Here is a 21,964-nt window from a genome sequence, read left to right on the forward strand (position 1 = left end):
AAAGCTATGCAAACACAAATACTTATTTAATTGTTCTGTTTTCTTATGATCCCAAAACACCATAAAAGCCAACAAGTTCAGTGAGTTTTGCAGTGAATGAGCTACAGTTTTCTGCTGGATGAAGGGACTGGTAATAGTTAGCTCAGATCCAGGCCAGGTTAACAAAGACTGAGGATCACTGGAGTTTAAACGCTACTGGGTTGTTCATGCAGCCAAGTTTAAATGTATTCATTCCGTTTCATGCCACTATGGGCTGGCAAAGCTTGGCTTTTGTCCACAGCAATGAGACTGAGAATCAACCAGATAATGGGGAGTGAACTCCACTCCTGCCCACGTTATCATCCTTTGGGAAGGAGACCTGTGGCCATGGAGTCTCCATCACTGCAGCCTCCACTTTAGCTGGCTCACACTTAATTCCTCAGAAGCCAAAGCAAAACAGATTATTTTGGCAATATATTTGCATGAAAAGACTAAGTTAAAATGCATTTATGTGACAAATTTGTACTGGAGAATGAGGCCACTTCCCACATGTAACCAGGGTTTAAACTGCTTTGGGTTTTCCTTTCCTGGTAGGAAAAAACCCCAGTCAGGCAGCTTCCCACAGCAGAACACTCATGCTGCCTTCAATCACGGAGATCACAGGAAAATTCCAGGAGATGGGACATCACCCTGTCAAGTGTTAGTTCAAAACAGTTACATTAGAACAATAACTAACACCAGGCCGATTCCATCAGATTTCAGCAAAGCAAAGCAACAGGAATCACTTCCAGTTGGGCAGGCCTGGAGGCCACAGCAGCTGCCAGGCTGCTATTTGCTGCTCCTCATTCCCACGGGTGTTTTCCCTGCGCTGCCCATCCCGGCGTTCCCAGCACAGGCTGTGCCCTCGGGAGCAAGATCAAACCTTAACGCGATGGTTGTCTTTGTCAACGATTGTTGCCACTCTTATCAGGATGGGATTTCGTCTGTCCACAGCCTCTAACTTCATATTAGCCTGGAATCCGTGAGGAGGACGCTGGAAGAGAGCATTGTAAGCAGAATGCTAAAAAGCCTTGGAGTTCAGAGCTGGTACCTGCTCTGAATGAAATGTGCTCCCGTTTCCATCCACCCCGAGCTGCCTCTGGAGCTTTGGGTTATCTCACATGCCAGACTGTTCAGAGGCTAAAATCAGAGCTTCCATGACGTTAAAATCAGAGTTCCCAAGAGGACTGAGCTGAGTGTTTGTCAGCAGCCCCAAACTGCTGGAGAGCAGCCTGAGGTGGCTCAGCACAGAGCAGCTGTCCCAGCCAGGGCAAGAGGCCCTTCCCTCACGGACAAAAGGCCAGGAACCACCATGAGCTCCACTGACACGGCCTCCCCAGCCTGACAGCAAACCTCCCACACAGCAGGGACCTGGCCTTCTAGAGAAGAGGAGACTGAGAGGAAATCTCAACAGCACATATAAATATCTCCAGGGCAAGTGTCAGAGGGTGGTGCCAAACTCTCCAGCAGGGCCCAGCGACAGGAAAAGGAGCAACGGCCCTAAACTGAAACACAAGAAGTTCCACCTCAACATGAGGAAGAACTTTCCATGGAGGGCGGTGGAGCACTGGAACAGCTGCCCAGGGAGGGCGTGGAGTCTCCTCTCTGGCGAGTCTCTCTCTCAACCCACCTGGATGCAGAATTCCAAACCCACCTGTGTCCCGTGCTCTGGGTGACTCTGCCTTGGCAGGGTGGTGGAATGGATGATCTCCAGCCTCTCTTCCAACCCTGACTATTCAGTGATCTCCCACCAGCAGGGACAGTGGCCAGTTCCCCACTGTGCACATGTGAACACGCCACCGGGTGAAGTCTCTCTTCACTACCCTACGTCCTCCCTGGCATCAGCCACAGCTCCTGCCTGTCACAGTCACCCTCGTTACACAGGTCACCCTCTGCTCCTTATGACACCACCTGTGCTGCTCATGAACTGCTGCTGGGAGCTGCCGTGCTGGGACTCGGAGCAGCTCCGGCCCCAGAGCGTCCCCCTGCAGTGGCTCACTCACCCTTCTCCTCAAACCCCAAAGACTTTGGGAAAACTCCAGAATGTCCTTTGACTGATATGTGCCCTTTGCAGCACCTTATGTAACCTCTGAGCAACAGACAGCTTTTACCAATGTTTCCATTTATCTGACTGCAAATTCCTCCTCTGACCTCCTCAGCTGGGGGTTATGGATGCTCATTCAAAACATGTCCCTCTCACTTCTGCACACAGAGGTCAGGATTGCAGCAAGAAATGATAAATTGTCTATTTGAACATGGCCAGGTTAATGAAATTATTATAATCACTCTTCCCTCCCAATCTTCCTTACCCTTTTTACTGCCTGTGCCAGGGGGCAGGAAGGAGATGCACCCTGAGCTTAGGGGTTTAACTCCAAACCTGAAGTTCCTCTTGGGTCATTTCACCCGACACAGACACCTATCCATGGGCTGTCAGACACCAGACACACCAGAGAATAGACAATCTAAACTGCTTTTATTTGCAAGAGCAGCGGAACCAGCCAATCTTGTCTGTCCTCTCTGAAGGAGGAGCTGAGTGCTCAAGGTCCAAATCCTGCCCAGAAGAGGAGCCAAGCTCTTTGTTTAAGCCTTGCTAAAGGGTTGCTGCCCTTTTGGAAATAGCTTATGAATGTTTTGGAAGTGGCAGCCCAAGAGGATGGGCTGAAATAGCAATACTTATATTGGAGCTGCCTCTTGAGTTTTCGGGTGGAGAGGGCAGAAAGCCAGACCCAAGACCTGCTATTTGTGCTGATGACCTGTGTCTCCAGACTGCGTAAGACAGCTCTTTAAAATTGTTAAAAGCTAATTCAGTGAGAAATGCCTGTTCTGGCTCTCCACCTGCATTTTTATGTACTGATTTCCTGTAATTGCTAGCTGGAATAATAATAATAATAATAACAATAATTTTTAAAAAATCAATAGCTTTGCCATTTATTTGCGCTTCAGTCCAACCAAGCCAGAAAAATAACGAGGTTCGATCTTGAAAGAGTTCTATTAACTGCTGATATATCAAATACCTTTTCTTTTCTGTCTCATTTTTGAAACACAGCTTTCGATGCTAATTTGCACTCTGGAGTTTCATGAGAGCCAGAATTGGTCCTTCCACTCTTCTCTCAGAGCCTGATACCTGAAGGAGCAGAACAATGGCTGCAGAGGCAGACAAGGCAGCTGCATCCCCCTTGGGAAGACACTTTGGAAGAATCCAAAGAAGGGAGTTCACAGTACTGAACAGGCTGCCTGTCCTGAGCAAAGCCCTCATGTTCAGATGACATTTTTCACCACATTTTAGACCCTGGAAATCTGAGGGAAGAAGCCACAATAGCAGATTACTGAGGACTTGGGCTGGGAGTTTTAAGTTCACATTTTCCAGCTCTATTGGGATTTTAGGAGCTCAAAAAGGCTTAGTCCACCCTTGGGGGCAACAGCTGTGTCCCACTGACAGCCTTCACTCCTCATCCTGCCCTCTGGCTCCCAGGTGCTTCCCAGCTATGGGAAACCTCAATCCCAGGGATGTTCTGGTAACTCCAGTTAAAGCCTTACACTTCTCTGAAGAGGCAAAAACCTCTTCCACCTCCCTGACACCACCTTGCAGCCTGCACCAACCTCAAGTGGACACCGCTGAAATCTGGCAATTATCGAATCTGTCTGGCTGGATTTTTGCCTCCCTTATCTGAGGTCCCCCTGACTGCTTTTCCTCCTCAGTCCCAAAGACCTTTCCACAAAAATACACGGGAGGGCAGCAGGTATAAACCTGCAACTCCGCTTCAGCAAAAGGAACCAAGATAAGTGTCACGATGGCATGGAAGAGTTTTTAAACACAGTGCAAAGTTTAGCAAGGTGAGCCAGCAGTGTGGAAGGAAAAAAAATCAATTTAAAAGTACAGTTATTTTAAAGGCTTTTGTTTTGTTTCAGCTCACAGTGAGATTCCAGACAAATACACTGAACTGCAGTGAAACAAACAAAAGCTCACAGTCCTAAGGTTGAGAGAAGCACCTTCACACTGAGTCTGCAGGATGGTCCTAGCCCACCCAGGGGTTTGGCAGAGATGCTCTTTCATCTGTTAACACATTTATTTCTGTGGAGGGCACAGCCAGCTCCTCCCCAGAAGGACTAAGATCTGTATTAGCACACATAAACCCTTGATATGAACTTCTCTACCTTAATTCCAGCCTCACTAGCCAAGGAAATACGGATTTGCACAACTGTGAGGTGAATTTTAGAGAGGTTTTTAAAACGTCATGTGGAGGGGACACCAGATGACTGCACTCTTTCTCCCCTCTGTGCCCTCTGTGAGGCACTTCCCACATTCCTCTGGAACACACAGTTACCTGTGTGGACTGAAGGCTCTTCACTTAAATCTGTTAATGGAGCCACTGAAGATATTTAGTCTAAATCCTTTCCAAGCCAGCTCTTCACAGTATTAAAAAAGAAATAAATCTTGTATTTTGCTGTGTGTTTTGTTTTAGCAGCACTGAGATGATCTTAAAGTAAACCACAGTTTCACCCGCCTGGCACAGATGAGGTGAACCACCCTCAAACAAAGCCTCTAGCAAAAAAAGGGTAGATAACAGCACCTGAGCAAGAACAATCAAAGAGATTCACCCACCAGTTTAAAGGCTCTTGCTGGGGCTGCTTGGGAATTAGTTTCTTCCAAGTATTTCTCCCATGAGAAGCCTTTGGAATCCTTGTATCCTGAAAAAACAGAATTAATATTTAGGTAAGAGAAGCCCCACATGTATTGTTACAAACAGCAAAAAGGCAGCTCTGTGACACTGTAATTGGCACTTACAGTGGATGGATGGTGCTGGGAAGCAGCCTGTTTGCTCCTACCCACCTCCAGCACCCAGAGCAGCTCTATCTATGCCCCAGTTTTGGACTGGGCTTGAACCCTGGCGAGCTCATTTCTGTACAGCTTAATCAATTCTTGTTCTCTAGAGAAAGCTCCAATTAAGAACTAGTCAGAGGATTCTGTGATGTGCAACGGCATCACTAAATTAATTTCCTGTTTTATTAACTACTCTACATGTGAATGCCTGTAAGACTGTAGAACCTTCTCCTCTCCTGCTGCCCGCTCACCCAGGCTGAGTGAAACCAGCAGCCTGGAGAGAAAAGGCTCCACGGGCGTGCTGCTCTAACAACACTGGGATGTCCCTCCCTGGCAATTACATTTAAGAAACTGCTCTACTTTTTTCCTCTTTCTATTTCAGTAATTTTTACCCCCAGGACGGGTTCCTTTTGGCAGGAGAGTGCAGTGACTAAATGCAGAGCACAGTCTGCAAACCGCTGCACTGAAGTCCCTCAGCAGAGAGACCAGAACTGGCTGCAGGTTTTGTTGGGGGCACAGGAAATCCTGACATGAGCAGAGAACTGCAGAGCCCAGCCCTGCTGAACTTTCCAGGAGCAGGGACAGATGTGGTGCTGCTGAGAGGGAACGTTCACAACCCCTTCTACATCTACAGCAAATGCACTGAGGCCAATGCCACCTGTGCAGAGGGGCCGTGCAGTGCTTCCCGCTCCGCTGAACCTGGAACGCAGTAAATACAGGAATTCTTGCTCCAGGGCTGTCAGTCTGACAAATGTCAGGCTTAATTTTTTTATGTTTGCTATTTTGAAGGTGAATGAGCACTTCTGAGGCCTGAAAACAACACTGGTTTCCCTGTATGTTCTGCCCTCTCTTATTTGCCAACATTCTCTTCCTTTACGAAATTCCAGCCCAGCAGAAAGAGATGTGGCTTCACTTACTCCAGAAATTCCATCTAGGAAACCATTAGAGCGTGGTGCTAACAACGCCAAGGCTGTAGTTCAATCCCTCTATGGGCCATTCACTTAAGAGTTGGACTCAATGATTCCTGGGGGTCCTTCCAGCCCAGAGTACTCTGTGATTCTGTGATTTCCAGAAATTCCATCTAGAAAATCATGAAACTGATCCCTTCTTCTCCCAGCTCACCTTGAAGGAAATGCTGGAAATCCTTCTCACTTTTTCCCTTCTAAACTCAAATTCAATTATAAATTACCAAACCCTGTTCCATTTCTTGAAAGAACTATGAAACAACATAAATTGCAGTGGCAAAAAGCAGGAACAGTAATATTGTTCAGGCAGTAAAGAGTTCTGAAGCAAACCTGGAACTTGCAAACATGTAATTATGTGGAAGATACAGTTTGCAGGTTTTTTGGCTGAGGCAGGAAGTAAGTCTCACTTGCAACCTACCAGGTGGTGTTGTCAGTGGGGTTCCAGTTTCTTGGCAGTAGCCGACAGGACGGATATATGGGCTGCTCGTTTCACACCTGAATCAAAGAGGGAAAGTTGGCACCAGTCAGATGGAAAGCAAAAAGAAAGGCAGGATTTCAAACGCTGTCTGATAGGTGTTTGCTGGGTGAGCAGATGCTTTCAGTGGGTGTGATCACGGTGTAGAAGACAAGCACTACCTCGTTAGAATGTGTAACACCAGGTTTTCAAGGCATTCAAGCTATCCCAAAAGAAAGGGAAATACAAAGAAAAATCTTGCAATGGTTTGGTTGGAAGAGACCTTAAAGCTCATCCAGTCCCATTCCCTGCCATGGGCAGGGACACCTCCCACTGTCCCAGGCTGCTCCCAGCCCCAATGTCCAGCCTGGCCTTGGGCACTGCCAGGGATCCAGGGGCAGCCACAGCTTCTCTGGGCACCCTGTGCCAGGGCCTGCCCACCCTCCCAGGGAACAACTCCTTCCCAATATCCCATCTATCCCTGCCCTCTGGAAGCGGGAAGCCATTCCCCATGTCCTGTCCCTCCATCCCTTGTCCCAAGCCCCTCTCCAGCTCTCTTGGAGCCCCTTCAGGCATCACAAGGAGTTTTCTTATTCCAATGCTTCCCAGACAGCTCAGGCCACCATCACTGGTTCTGCACTGAGCTGCCCAAATGGGAAGGGAACTACTGGGCTCTTTGTGAAAACCCCAAGTAATTATTCAGATGCCTAAAAACTGATAGAAGATCCCAACTTTAGTGCCAGCATTTAACATCTCAGCTATTACCCATAGATGAAGAGCAGAACAAAGCCAGTCTAGCTGCAGACATGTATCAGAAACAGAATCTTTTACCAGTAGTCGTAGCTCTCATCCCAGTTATCGAAATGGATCAGCAGCCGGTTTTCCACCATGTCCGTGACGGTGGCGACACAAACCAGGGACGGATTCTTCTTGTCCACTGCCTCCAGTTTCATTCCCAGACGAAACCCAGAAGGTGTGACAGGCTGAGGAACAGGACACCAGGAAAAGGAAATCAGCCACGTTCTTGGCCATTGAAATCCCCCTTATAAACTCCTTTGGCCCCAAAACCCACAGACCAAAACACACTACAGTTACTGCCAAGAGGTCTGCAGACAGGATTTCCATGAGTTCTGGCAATGACTGTTACTATTGCTAAAAAAGAGCTCATGTGGCTGAAAAAACAGCATTTCCAGGAACACCCACCACTGCAGACCCCCAGGCTGAGACCCCTTGCAGTGATTTGCTGAGGATAATGAGCACTGCACATCTTGTTTTACTGGTGGAAAAATTAGGAGAGTCTTCAAGGAGAAGTGACTGAGTGGGAAGCAGGGCAGAGCTGGGCCCTGATCCTGCTGGAGTCAGGGATTGTCCATGTGCAGCTTCCAATCCACCAGCTTGGTGTCATCACAGTAACATGAAACGGGACCAAGGAGTTCAAGGGAACTGAGGTTAACAACCACTGAGAAAGCACCAGTGGGGGAAGGATGACAACTGCTCAAGATCCACAGCCCCATAATAAATCCCATGGCACACATGAGCATGCTGCTGGAAACCAGAAATTATTTTGGAAATGATTAAATTAGAGGAAAGTGACACAAATATCCCGACTGTAGGGGCACAGCAAAACAGACGGTTGTAATATATTTAATAAATGGTTCAGTAAATCTTTTCCTCCAGCATTAAAGTGGAAGGAAAATACAAATTCTTTCTCCGGAAAGTCAGTGACTGGGGAAAGGAAGAAAAATTGTACTAGTTTTCCTTCTTAAAAATAAAACACAGCAGGAAGTAGTTTGCATCTGATTGTACCGTGGTTGTACCTCTGACATGAGCATATTAAAACCACATAAATATTCTGGTCAAAACTCACTTAGCACCAGACCTACTGAAACCCCTTCTATTCCATAGCACCACTTACACTGCTGAGGGTCTTAAAAAGGCTTTTTGGAGCTGCTTGAGCTTTGCAGTTCTTCAGATAGGAAGTCCAATTAAATTCTCCGTCCTTGAAACCTAGGAAGAGAAAGAAAAAGATTGTTTTACATGGCCCTGGTACAACCTGGTGGGTTTTTCAGAAATGGAAATTACCTGGAAAGAATATGAACTTTGCATGATAACTGCCCTGCTATGATCTCCAGGGGCTGTGCATTTCAGCTAAACCAGCTCTCTCTTTTTCACCATAATGGCCAATCATTAATCTCAACCTTCAAATGTTTCTAGGAAATTGAATGCAGGAAAGACTTGAACGCGGGAAAAAAGCAAGTTCTGAAGCCCAGAGAGACATCCAATCCAGAGCTTCTAATGTGACTAACAATGTCAATCTTTGGGAACATCAAAGAGAAGGTATTTTGCTCTTTTGTGAGTCACTGTGTTAGTTAAACCTCTTCCCTTCAGCCCCTCAGATCAAGTTCCACGATGAAATCAACACTAAAAATGAAATATGCAGAGCCAGAACATCTAGTTCTTAGTAGAATTTACGGTTTCTTGTGCAGCTCTCTATTTTCTTTCATACCTTTAGGAGGGAGCAGCTTATGGCTTGTTTTTTCACACCAGCCCACAGGATGGATGTCTGAGGAATCAGCATTACACCAGAAGTCGTAGCACTCTGGGTAACCATCGAAGTGCAGCCGCATCCTGTACCCCTGGACCTACCGTGAAGAAGCTCCGATTATCACCAAGGGTCACAGAGGAGAAGGAAAATCACTAATAAAACACCCCCTCACATTTGCACTTACAGAGAAAGTAAATTAGGATCTCGTTTATTCCTCCGAAAGTCTAGTTGTATTTTAACTCATCTGCTCTCCCAGTTTCCACGCTCCTCTTTCCCCACTTCAAACAGCTGGAAATAGAACTGGTCAGTGGAACCTCCCTGGGCTCCTGCTCCATGCCATGCACAAGTTCCTGGGGTACAAAAGCAGCCCCAGAACTTTCATGCCTATACCAGATCAACCCAGATTTCACATAACTGAAGCTGCATTAAAGCATTCGGACTTGTTTATATTTACTAAATCTTAGGGCCTCATGGCATTGTTCTTTTTCATATTTGTTCACTACAGGTAATTAATAGGTTTGCTATTCTTAGTTCCAAGTGCAAAAATCTGACAGTAGGATTTCAGGCAAAGATCTTTAATCATGTAACATCATTCCTTCAGTGTCACCTTGAACTCCTACCATCAATTAACTAATTAAAGTACTCCAAGTACTAACTAACTAAAGTTTCTACTTATTGAAAAAAAAAATCTAAATGCACATGGGACTTTTGGAGTCAAAGACAAGAAAAACAACTGACCTCAGCCACTGTGAGAACACAGACTCGAGAGGGGTGCTCAGGATCCACCCCTTCCAATTTCATTCCAACTTTAAATCCATTTCGGCCTTGTGGGAATGATTGATACTGTGAGGGGGGGAGAAACATTTGTTTTTAATTCTTAAGGACAAAATCTATTGCAGAGCAGTCATCAGATACTTAAGGCTTCAAATTTTTATATTTCAGGCTTCAAATGTTCAACTTAGAGAAAAAAATCCCATCCCCAAGTGATTGCTGCTCCAACAGACAGGTGCAGGCTCAGGGATCAGTAACAGCACCATCACAGTATTTCACATTTACTCGTTATTCTAATTAATCTCTCAAAAACACCGAACTGTTGCAATTAGCTATGAACACATCTTTGAGCAGACGTAGAAATGAGCTCTTCTCAAACACAAAAGAATCCCCTTCCCAGCTCAATGCAGAACCAAAGAGCTGGGAAAGCTACAATCACCATGTGTCAGTCCAGACTCTCCCCAAAGGTAACTTGCCATCTTCAAATGGTGAAAGGGACAAGGCAGGCTTGATCTGCAGCCCAGTTTTACAGTTATTCCAGAAAGCATTTGTGTTTTTCATTTATCTGTAGTCTCAATCCAAGTGAAACAGTTGAAACACAGTAAAAGTTTAAAAGCAACCTGAATTGGGACTGCAAATGACCCAGTGCAGGACCAGACCTTCCTTCTAAGCTCCCTCTGGAAGGACCAACAGCCCTGGGCTCTGAAGAGCTCACTGGGAGCTGCACATTTAACTGAGCTGCAGAGGCAGCTTCAGCAAGGCTGAACTCAGCCTCTGGCACCTCCACTGTGACTGACGCCAACGCCCACCCTCCCTCCAGGCACTCGCTGAGTGAACCTGCCCCACTCTCTGAGCCAAGGGACTCAGGGTTGTCCACCGGGAAAGGCTGGGAGGGCTGTGGTACCACCACAGAGGACATGTGACAGACACTAGGCTGTCCCTCTGTCCCTCGCCAGCAGCCCCTGAAGTTGTCCAACAGCCAGAGCAGAGCAGATCGAAACAGCTGCTGGTTATTTGTGAGATTCAACAGCGTTTTTTACACCCTGGATTGTGATGAGACCCCCAGGGCAAATGCCTGTTTCCCCCGGGCAGAAAACAAACAGTTATTGCCTGCTTGTACCAAAACAACTCAGAAATGCAAGTGCTGGCTTGAGGGTGGTCTCCAGTCCCACCTCCACTGAGAATCAATCCTGTGATTGCCAGTAATCCTGTGATGTTGCCTGAGAAAAACAGAGCAAGAGAGCGAAAAAAGCTGCCAACCTCTCTGAACAGCTTTTGGGGAGCAGCTGGCATCTGTTCCTCTTCCAAGTAGGAAGACCAGTTCCATACCTTCTTCTTTCCAGGAAGCACTAATTAATCAAAAACAAAGAGGAAATCAACATTTCTCTCTGATGCCTCCTGCTCTTCTCCTCCTCCTCCCACGTTTGCTGTGGCACCGCAGAAGAGGCAGTGTTACTCAACTTTTGAGGAAAGGTAGGAATTCTAGCAATAGGAAAACCGTGCTCATTCCTCAGGAAATGAACATTTATTGTACCACAGGTCAAATGAACTGCGGCACCTGGACTGCTGGCAAGCTGCCCATGGAAAGGTGCCACGGGAAAGTCTGGACAAGACAGAGTAACTTAAAATTGTGGGAATTAATTCCTCCTCCTGACACTTCACAGAGGAATAAGGGGTTAAATATAAAATAACAGGCAGCACAGAGAGGCATATAATGGCAGCTAAAATAAGCCTAAAATAAAATAAGTGAAAAACCAAGTGAATTTTTGCTCAGTTCACAAGATTTTTTTTTTTTAATATATACACACACATATATTTATAGCCTCCTAATAACACAATGCATCTACCAGAGAGGCAGCTCCCAGATGATGAAAACAACTCGGATTCATTCTGGTAGAACCACAGTCATACACACAGAAAATTACATTCTAAATGTGTATTAAAACTCTCCCCCCAGTTGTATACTAACTAATCCCTGATTTAAGGTATATAATACGTTTAACTCATAGTCTAGAGTCAATCATGTTGTTCCCTATTTATTTTCTACTTAGCACTGTAGGCTGTGGCTGAAGCTCTCCAAAGTCAATGGAAAAAAGATTCTTACTGTCTTCAGTGAGCTCTGGGTGAAGCTGACTCCTTCCAGATCCTCACCCTGTGCCCATCATGCAGGCAAATCCAGGATATTCCTGCTACTACATCTCTGGAGCTGACTGTGCTAAGAGGGTTATGTACCTAATAAGCTGTTCTGAATGTGAAATGAGCTCTACTGTCCTTTCCTCTTCTGTTTATTATTATTCACTTTATAATAGCTACTAAAAAAAAAAAAATCTATAAACATTAAAGAAAAGAGACTATGAGCTTAGCTCACCTTGTTTTATTGGTTTAGTGTTTCTGCGGCTTTTCATATTATTTGATTTATTCTTCTCCTAGACACAGATACGTTAAAAAGAAGTTTAGCAAGATTGTTTTTCCCTCCCTCTGATCATCTCACCATGCAGGTACAACACGGATGTAACAGGTAACTAACAGGACTATTAGCCAGCATTGCTGTCTCTTGAACAACCCTGCAAGAACATCAGGAGGGAATGTTACACAGATAACGCTGATCCTGGTATCCCAAAGTGCTGTACAAGTTATTTCATATAGGCTACTGAAGTTCACTTAAATGTGGCTGCTGAAGAGCACAGGACCAAAATCTCCATTATAATACAGAGGATTTGCTTTCTGCAATGCAGGATCTGCTGCTCACGTCAGCAGCCTCCCTGGAACACTCCTTTTTCCTTTCCCTTTCTTACGTCCATCTATGCCAGGGAATGGATACGGGGGAAAAAAGGAATCTATGAAGCCCTAAAGGAAGCAGAAGCTTCAAGTAACTCCTGTCACAGATGAGCACCCCAGACAATGTGGTCTCCCTGTGTCACACTCCGAGCCCGACTGTCGTTCCCGTTTCTTCTGTGCATTTGCAAACTGGGGTTTGATTCCTCCCAGGCAGTCATTTCTCAGAGCAAACCAAAAAAAGGCAAAATGTGCCAAAGCTGCCTGCCAAACATTCCCCAGAAGGGACAGGGGGGCAGTTTCTAATGAGGACGAGGAGAAGGGGGAAAAGAGAGACTGCAAGGACTTCTGAAAACATCCATCCCTTAAAACATCTCACCCACATCACAGAGAAAAGCTGAGCAAGACGATGAGTTAAACTGCTCATGACAGCAGAGCTGCAGCTTTATTGCCCACAAACACCTACCCCAGTGGGTCTGCTGTACAGAGCCCTGCATTATGTGAACAAACATAAAATGGCTCAGAGAGGCTCTGATGGGTGGGAGCAGAGCACAGGGGGGCACAAAGGGCCCCAAGAGGGAGCCAGGGGCTGCAGGAAACTGAAGGGAAGATCAGCTCAGGACTGAGGTACTGCTATTTATGCACCATTAATACAGGTTTCAGGTGGTGCAGTGAGAGTACATGCAAGTAATAAAACCCAAACAAACCCTGTGGTTTGACACTCATCTTCAATATCATACAACAGTATCTGAGTGCAGCTGTTCTGGAGACGTGTGGTTTTATTACTGTGAACTCCTGACTTTCACTTCACCTGAGCAGTTCATTCACCCCTGGGACTCCTCAGAACAGATATTCCCATCACTGATGCAAATCAGGATCAGACCCAGACCATTCCCTGGGTACAGAACAACCTCCCTCAGCCCAGTCTGCACTGCACAAGGAACGCTGAGACAAACAACTGCCCCTGCTTTTCACAGCTCTCTTTAAAGGAAGCACATACAGCCTCATTTACCTCATCCTCATATGCATTTTCCTCCTCATCCTCTGAATCCAGAGGCAATCTTCTCTTCCTCCGGAGACGTCTGACAGGTCTGCCAGCCTCAGTCACCTGACAGCCACTGCTGGTAGTAAGATTTCCATTATTTCCCGTTTCTGCAATCATCTGGAATGTCTCTGATATCATTAAACATCCAAAATTAAAAACAATATCAAATTAAAAGTGCAACATTATTCCTGCAGTGTTCCCAGTGTCTCTGAACCTCTTGGAATGTGGAGGCCTGGGCTGAGGACCTGAGGAAATGAATGGTGTCTGCAGGATTTCCTGGATATAGAACTGTAACACTTGGTCTGATGGGTTCATTCTACTCACGGCAACTCCATGTTCCCTTTAAAGGCTTTCAAACAAAAAATGGGGAAAATCTGGGGTTTCTGTACCTCTCCCTGTGCTGCTGGGAGCCCGTTTGAGTACAAATCTTTCCATTCTCAAAGCAATCCATTTGCTCACAGGTTTGGGAATCGGAGCAGGGCACGGCTTGTCTGGGCACTGCAGAAGCAAAGAAAAAGACAACTATTACATTAAAATGTTACAACACCTTTCAGGAAATGAGTTCTATCAAAGTCCTTTACAAACTTTCATTAACTGACACTCAGTATCCCATTGTGAGGGAAGTAATTATTATCTGTGTGCTGCCACACCGCCTCAGTAGGGAAAACCCCCTTTTATTTGTAATGTTTTAATTTCGGAGCACTGGTCTCCAACAGTACTCTCAGGCACATCTTGGTTGACTTGATGATCTTAAAGGTCTTTTTTGACCTTAATGACTCTGTGATATTATCTATGAAGAAGCTCTACTGAATAGTGAGTAATTTAATCAAAGGAAACTGGTGATTTACAAAGTGATGCTGAACAGCCTGAAGGACTGACCGGGGGAAGAGTGACCCACGTTGCAGCAATCTGTGGAGAACTGCTGCCCGTGGGATGGACTCACACTGGAGAAGTTCATGAAAAACTGTCTCCCACTAGAGGAATTCCCTGCTGGAGCAGGGAAGGACTGACTCCTCTCCCTGAGCAGCAACAGAAACAACCTGTGAACTGACCATAACCCCCACTCCCATCTCCCTGTGCCACTGAGGGGAGGAGCTGGGAACAAGGGAGGGGTTTGACACCCTCCAGCACAACCCTGCATATACATGGCCTGTCCTGCCAAGGACATCACAGGAAATCCAGATGCAGAAGTAGAAAACCCCTCCAGACACACACAGGGCAGCTTTGGAAAAGGAATGATACGTGGCAGACTTCAGACATTCATCCTTGGAGCCTAAAACAGAGGTCATGAAGGAACACTTTACTGGTCCAGATAAAATTATTAAAGTGTGTTAAATAGTGTCACTGTGCATATTTTATTATTCCTGACCTGCAAATGCAACCAAGCATCAAAAAAAAAAACCACAACAAAACCAAAACAAAACTAAAAAAACACCTTTCTAATGAGCAAATAGCTGCAAAGATTACTCACTCCTTGATCTTCTTTACTGTCTGCATTATGGAGCTACTGAACTCCAGAATGAAAGAGGCAAGTCAAAGGTGGTTGCATTTCCAAGCTCTACTCCAAAGCTTTTATTCCAAGCACTTCATTAGTCTGAGATCTTTTCTGAGCAATCTGCACTTCACTGAAACCTCAGTCTGAAAGCTTTGGTTCCTTCTGAAGCAGGGCTCCTTGTTGAATGGAGAAGCCCTTTCGTCTTCTACTGTGCGCGCTTCCTGGCCTCGGGATCCTGCCTCCACACCCTATCAAAGCTTCATCCCAAGCGTTCTTCCCGCTCTTTATCTAAAGCTTGTATTTCTTAAAGCTTCAAAGATGCTGGACTTGCTTCTGAAAGGCTCCCATCCTCCTCTGCAGCCCCAAGGAGACAGAGCATCATTTCCATTTCAACACAAAGAGAAACATCCCATTTTGAAGAAATGATAGTTCTAAGTGACTCAGCTTCCTGCAGGATTCCATCCCATTCACTTCCCTCAAACTCTTTAGGAGCAGCAGCATCCCGGTGCAGACTCCAGGGGCTCCGTGCTGTGTCTGATGGGACAGCTCAGTCTCATGGCAGAAGGTCAGTGCAAGGAGCATCTCCAAGCTCCACATGCTGTTCCAGAGTTCCCGTGCCCAGGAGCTGGGAAGGTGCCCGTGGCACTGTAGGAGCAGAGGACTCCGGGGCAGTGATGCTCCTGCACACGAATGAACAGTTCTGCTTCTGCCCAAACCGGTGCAGACAGAGCTGGGGCTCCCTCCTGCCACAATCTCACAATGTTCCTGCGGCCAGGGGAGCTGGGGAAGCCCAACCCCAGCCCCAGAACACCTACATTTGTACTAGAAAAACAACGAGCACCAGCAGGTGCGGAACTTCTGCAGCCGGTGTCCGTGTTCAGGGTCACAGAACACATCCACACCCCCACGGCTGCAGGGAGAGGCAGGAATTGGACTAAATGAGCCTTGTGTCCGTGGTATTGGATATATTAATATTTGATGTAGCCTTGTACATCTATAAACGTTTGTTTGTAGCAAATGTTTGGATGCCAGTTTCAACAAGGGCAAACCCATCCCTTTTTAGATGTTATTCTTTGTGTTCAGGCTTTAAAAATAAAGAAGCTCAAGCACCAAGACTATTTACAAAGCTCCATCGGGGAGAAGGAGTTTGGAAGGTACTTGGACAGAAGTAGTTAACTTGGATAATTTACTTCAAACTGGGCCAGGAAAACTGTCAAAAATAACAATGTAGAAAATAATCTTGAACTTAACCAGAGAAGACCTGATAAAATAATCGGTCTTTCTCATCTGCATTTTATAAATCCAGTAAAACCCACAGAAAAATATAATAAAGAAATGGCTTTTCTTATAATGCTCCCTATCAGTAAAATCTACAATAAAATCAAGACAACCCAATAAAAGGAAGCAAACAGTGCAATTAAAAAGAGAGCAGAAACTAACTTGAAACACTTCGACAAACCACAGTCAGGCCCGAACATTCCTCATTCGTCCCAGTTCGTGATTTCTTTTCATCTTTAGCATTTTAAGGCTCAGAAACATTAAGGCAAAAGAAGATACTGCAAAACTGAGATGAGTCATTCAGTTCCAAGTTGCAGATTCGGATTTACGAAATGATAAATGATTGCCAGGCTGGCAGAGATAATGGAGCCTAATTAATATGCTCCCACCCAGACCTCAATGCTTTATCTTTAGACACGGAATCCACAGGAAGAGGTCAGAAATACTCAGGTTTTGATCTCATTTCTGCCCCTGAACCAACGCAGCCTTGGGAAACCACCTCATTGTTACTGTAAAAAGCCAGCTTTGGCTTTTAACATCCATCTTACCTTCATTAGGAGACCAAAAATTAAAAAAAAAAGGAAGAAAAAAGGGCACAAGTTCACACAAACTAAGGGTGAAGGCTGAATGGGTGGATGGGGGTTCACTCTACTTCCATAAACACCATCAGACTTAATGGGAAGAGAAACATTTCAACAAAAATTCCATTTCAGGTGCTGCCAGGATCATTTCCAACGACACGAGAACTTCAGTGTCTCTCTCTGGTGAGGAATGCAATGGTACAATAAACCCAAAGACTGTAATCAATAATAACATGAAGTTTGCAGCCCTTCTGGCTGAGCTTCCATGGACTAGGAGGTGAAATCCCATTCAAGAAGCAGCTGGCATCAAGAGAACCATCTGATACTGCGCTGCTCTGGGAATAACCTACAAATCACCTTTCTGCCCTGAAACAGGGCAGGAGCTGAGCAAAGCTGCTCCTCTCACTCGGAGCGAGCTGGCTCTGAGAGCTCTGTGCATTCCCCGTCTCCTGGGAGCTCCGCAGCGGTGTCTGACACCCGACGTGTGACATCTGCCAGGCACTCCTGTGCCACCAGAGAGGAACAGAGCTGCAGTTTAAACAGAAACACACAAAACCCATCGGGACTCCTTGCAGCACAACTAAACTGGTCTCAGAACTGCTTGGAATACTCAGGAGCTCAGACACAACCACCTCACCTGCACTTTGTTGTGACGATGACAGATGATGCTTTACTCATCCATCAAAACCTGTTACTCACCTCAGGCAAGTAATATTTTGCAAGGCTGAACTAATACCGTTACCAAAAACAACCCCAGCCTCACCTCCAGGAACCTCATCAGTCAGGGACTGAAACGAACCTTCAGAGCCTGCAATGGAATTGTACCAATGCCTCAAGAGAAAGTGTCAATGGCCACCGGCAAGCATTTAACGGCGCGAAGAGACTGTCTATGTCAGTGAACGGGAAAAAAAGACAAAATTCAGAATTGAGGAATTCCAAGCTCCACCGATTGCACTTCCTACTAATTTTTGTTTCTCATGAAGAGAGAAAAATTGTAACTACAAATCAAGGAAAATGTTGCTCTGAAAGATTAGAGGTGGAAAAGGGTCTAGGAAGGGAGAGGGATGCCTTAGCTGGTATGGAGAAGAAGCCAACACTTTGTGTCTCAGTTCTGCCACAGGACCACAAGATGAAGCACTTGGGTTTTTAGGAGTTTGTCCACCTCATTTGTACAACAGAGCCCTTCCAAGCTTCCCCTAAGCACACAATAACATATGGATTATGGTAGGTGCTATTGCACGGGCAGAGAATAAACAGCACCATGGCAATGTGACCTCAATCAGCTCATAAGCTCACACAGCAAAACTGTGAGTTTACTCTGAACCATCAGCTCATCCTAGAACGAAGCCCAAAGCAGTGTTTGAGCTTGTGAGCTGCTCATCTTGGTTTGCTGACACAGCTGTGTCAAACACACACACGTATCTATTTCAGCAGTCGAAACAAAAGCACTGGCACAGGCTGTGGCTGCAGAACGTGTGCCCCTCCCACACCCAGCCCCTCTCCCTGCCGAGGCCAGCTGGCATTCCAGCATTCCCATGGAGCACCCGGATCAGCACACCTGACAGTGCTGCCTCATGTCGTGTCTGACTGCCCCCCTTTGCTGCCTGTAAGCGTCCTTACGGGCACTCTGTGCCACGCTGGACAGCATTCCGACCTGATCCACACAGAATGGGAGGGATGCAAAAGAAGGCACAAAACCTTATTTCATGCCCACAGAGTTAATGCTTTCTGGTCTTTTACGGAACGTGAGGAGCAAAAACGGAGGGTACCTGCAGTTTTATGGCTTTCATTAAGAGCCTTTGGTGCTGAGCTGCTTTCCCCAACTCTACTCCTGCTTGGGAAGAGCAGTGGCTCTGGGGAGGACACCCGGCCACTGCCCGAGCCCTGCACAAACCTCACACTCGACGGGGCTCAGCTGGGATCCCCAGGAACGTCTCCTCCAGGCCTGAAACCACAGAGCTGCTAATCCCGGTCCCTGGGAATCACTTGTAACCACTGTAACACTTAAACACACTCTGAACATCACCTCTGAACATCACCCAGAAATCACACACCTTACAAACCTTCACTCTCCACGGGTGACCCAAAGTAGAATCACAGAATCCTGGAATGGTTTGGGGTTGGAAGGGACCTTAAATCCCATCCAGTTCCACCTCCTGCCACAGGCAGGGACACCTTCCACTATCCCAGGTGGCTCCAAGCCCCATCCAACCTGGCCTTGGGTACTGCCAGGGATCCAGGGGCAACCACAGCTTCTCTGGGCACCCTGTGCCAGGGCCTCCCCACCCTCACAGGGAACAACTCCTTTCCAATATCCCACCTAAACCTGCCTCTGTCAGTGTGAAGCGTTCCCCCTTGTCCTGTTGCTCCAGGCCCTCATAGTCTCTCTCCAGTTTTCTTGTAGGCTCCGTTTAGGCACTGGAAACCTGCAATTAGGTCACCTTGAAGCCTTCTCTTCTCCAGGCTGAACAATCCCAATTCTCTCAGCCTTTCAAAAAGTTTAAAAGCTACAGCATAAATAGGGTTGTCAAAACAAATCCTGTGTGATTCATGAACACAACCTCTACCTGTTTGCTTAGCTCTACCATGCATTTATCCCATCACTTTGCTGGATTCAATCAGAAATTAAAAAAACAAAACAAAACAAAACAACCAGGAGATGAGCCAAAAGATGCTACACCTAATAATAAAACACCCATTCCTTGGGGGTAAAGCATTTTACCAGTAAATTGAACCATTCTCTGGAAGATAATCTGCCAAATTCAGCAAAGCAGGTCTGCCCTCACACCTCACCTGTGGAGCACGGTGAGTGATGCTAATTAGGAGAAACAGGGTTTGGTCAGATCTCTGCTGGCCTTGGCTGCTAATTGATTCCACGTGCAGGAGCCTGCAGCTGCCAGCCTTCCCTAACAAGCATGCACTTGGTCATTTTCCCCACAAGTCTCCAATCTAATTTTTCATCCCACTGTGGCTCCTTCTTCCCACTCTTCTGCCCATGCAGCACAACTGGAGGGCTTGAGGAAAGGCTGAAGTAGATTAAAAACTACAGAAAATATGAGAGAGAGGTAACAGCGTGGGGAAGAACTGACACTGCAACTCAGGAATCACCTTGTTATTTCACAGAGAGACTATAAATGCCCAGAGTAAACACTGCTGTGGGTCAATCTCGTTTTGATCCAGTTTATCTATATTGTCTTGATATTCAAACTGTGCAATTCTGAGAATGGGATTTAGGCCTCCAAAACACTTTCCTTTGCAGAGGTGGCATGGACTGGAACATGGACACTCCACACCTTATCCTCTGACAACACTCACAGTGGGATTGTTGGGGTGTCCTGTGCCAGGAGTTGGACTCGATGATGCCTGTGGGTCCCTTCCAACTCAGGGTATTCCATGATTTAGTGATCTCCATCACCACCCTGTGAGAATCTGGTCCCATGTCCCAGTATCAGGCTTGCAGCACATGGCATCTCTCAGAAAACGCCAGCACTCATGGAAAAGGACAAGGGGGTTACACTGAAACTTCACCCTCAAATCCACATCCCCCAACACCAATGGAATATATTGTCATACCCAGAAGTATCTCCAGTAAAAGCTTTGCATGAAGATAAAGTGAGATAAGAGCCAGTGAGACCTTCTCCTGCAGATAAACCAACACAATTTTAAGCATATTTTCAAGTAAGACTACAGACACTGCTCTAAATAAATTCAAGATGCTACTTTTAAAAATCAGTGTAAAAGCCTTAAAATTTCAGTAAATAAAGAACTGGTAATAAAAGTGCTGACAAACAGCACGGCTGAGGCAAGGAAAACACACCCTGGGTCCTGAGGAGTCAGTGGGGCAGGAATGGTCTGCAGAGCACATCTGGCTGTACCCACTCACCCTCCTGCCACTTGCTCATTATGGAATGAAACCCCTGAAGACAGAATAAATCGCCTCTGGCCAAGAGAAACAGAGATGGCCCTGCACAACCTGCCCAGCAGTTGTACCCAGTTGTCCTCAGCAGCTCAAATTTGGCTCTGATTCCACCCTGGCACTCACCGGGAATTACAATTCATTTTACACACGTTCAGCTTTAATGGGATTACTTGCAGTACAAGGTGCAATAATTTTAGGGTAAAGCTAGTGCACAGAGGCTAAAAACGTCCTCTGTTTTAACTGCATCTGTAATTACTTTATAAGACTACAATCCAGCAAACTACCCTGGGGACTCCTATTAATCATTATTACGTATCTCCCATTGCCAAGCAGGAATACTCGCTCAGGAAAAGACTGTTCCCATCCTCAAAAATGTATAATCTGAGTAGATTATAGATCATAAAGTGAGGAAGCAAAATGCTGATGAGACCATGTCGGACTGTACTTAATTGCTGTGTAGGAAGGAAAGTTCGAAGCACCAAGTCCCTGTTTTCCCTCCTTTTTACTTCTGTTCTACTATAAAACAGAATGCAAACCAATAAGGTCTTACAACTTGGCACAAAGTATCAGAGCTCTTTATCCCTTAATCCCAGTTACAGGCCATTTTTTAAAATTTATCTGGGCAGTAACTGAATAAATTAAACGTTTTCATAGCATAAATCTAATCTGATTCCTTGCGGCACCAGGAGTCCATAAAACTGTCCTAATCCCTTTCTCTTGACACCAAGCATCACTCAGATTGTCCCACACCGATCCCTATCCGCAGCCGATCGATACTTTTGAAGGATTACATTTATCCCTCTATTTATTCAGCACCGACTTCCCCTCTCAAAATCCCCATTCCATTAGTTCTGCACTTTGAATTTGTTGCCAGGAAGTTTGATGATTTTTTTGGTTTTGTTTATCCCGTCATGTAAAATCTCTGTTTTCAAACTTAAATCTTTCTGGTTTTGGGGAAGTCTCCAATAACTGTTTCTACTGCACTGGATTTACGTGTTTTTTAATATTATTGAGTTGTCACAGTCCCGCGGAGTTTCACCAGAGCGGCGCCCAGGCGGGATAACCCCGATTTTCTCCACCAATTCTTGCGTCAAAATTGGGCAAAGGCCACCTCAGAAACTTTCTGACTGTGCCCCGCAGCGTGCGAAGAACTTCAACCCGCGTTTTGCCCGCGTTTTGCCGGGTTTGCGGTGGTTTGGCCCCTTTTGGGGTTTAAACGCACTTTCCGCGCCGCGGCGGCCGCCGCAGCCCCGACCCGGCGCCGCCATTTGCGCTCCCGGCGCCCCCCCCCCCCCA

The 21,964-nt window shown here is 46.1% G+C and overlaps 1 protein-coding gene across 8 annotated transcripts in view; it reads right to left on the bottom strand.

The window, feature by feature from the left end:
* Positions 1-21,964, bottom strand: part of LOC121661571 (lethal(3)malignant brain tumor-like protein 3) — a 40,191-nt gene that overhangs the window by 17,698 nt on the left and 529 nt on the right. For 3 of the 8 annotated variants that reach the window (XM_042021925.1, XM_042021923.1, XM_042021929.1), the window contains exons 2-12: positions 13,785-13,893; positions 13,363-13,471; positions 11,944-12,001; positions 10,836-10,924; positions 9,543-9,647; positions 8,766-8,901; positions 8,175-8,266; positions 7,091-7,242; positions 6,224-6,300; positions 4,622-4,707; positions 902-1,012 (exon numbers count right to left, since the gene is read on the bottom strand). In XM_042021925.1, the coding sequence (XP_041877859.1) occupies positions 902-1,012; positions 4,622-4,707; positions 6,224-6,300; positions 7,091-7,242; positions 8,175-8,266; positions 8,766-8,901; positions 9,543-9,647; positions 10,836-10,924; positions 11,944-12,001; positions 13,363-13,471; positions 13,785-13,893 (1,124 nt within the window). The other 5 variants (XM_042021924.1, XM_042021927.1, XM_042021926.1 and 2 more) reach the window with 5 other exon arrangements.

Source organism: Corvus kubaryi, unplaced genomic scaffold (assembly GCF_017639235.1).
Source record: "Corvus kubaryi isolate FWS band 111438036 unplaced genomic scaffold, C.kubaryi_AGA036_p1.0 37179, whole genome shotgun sequence".
Classification (NCBI taxonomy): domain Eukaryota; kingdom Metazoa; phylum Chordata; class Aves; order Passeriformes; family Corvidae; genus Corvus; species Corvus kubaryi.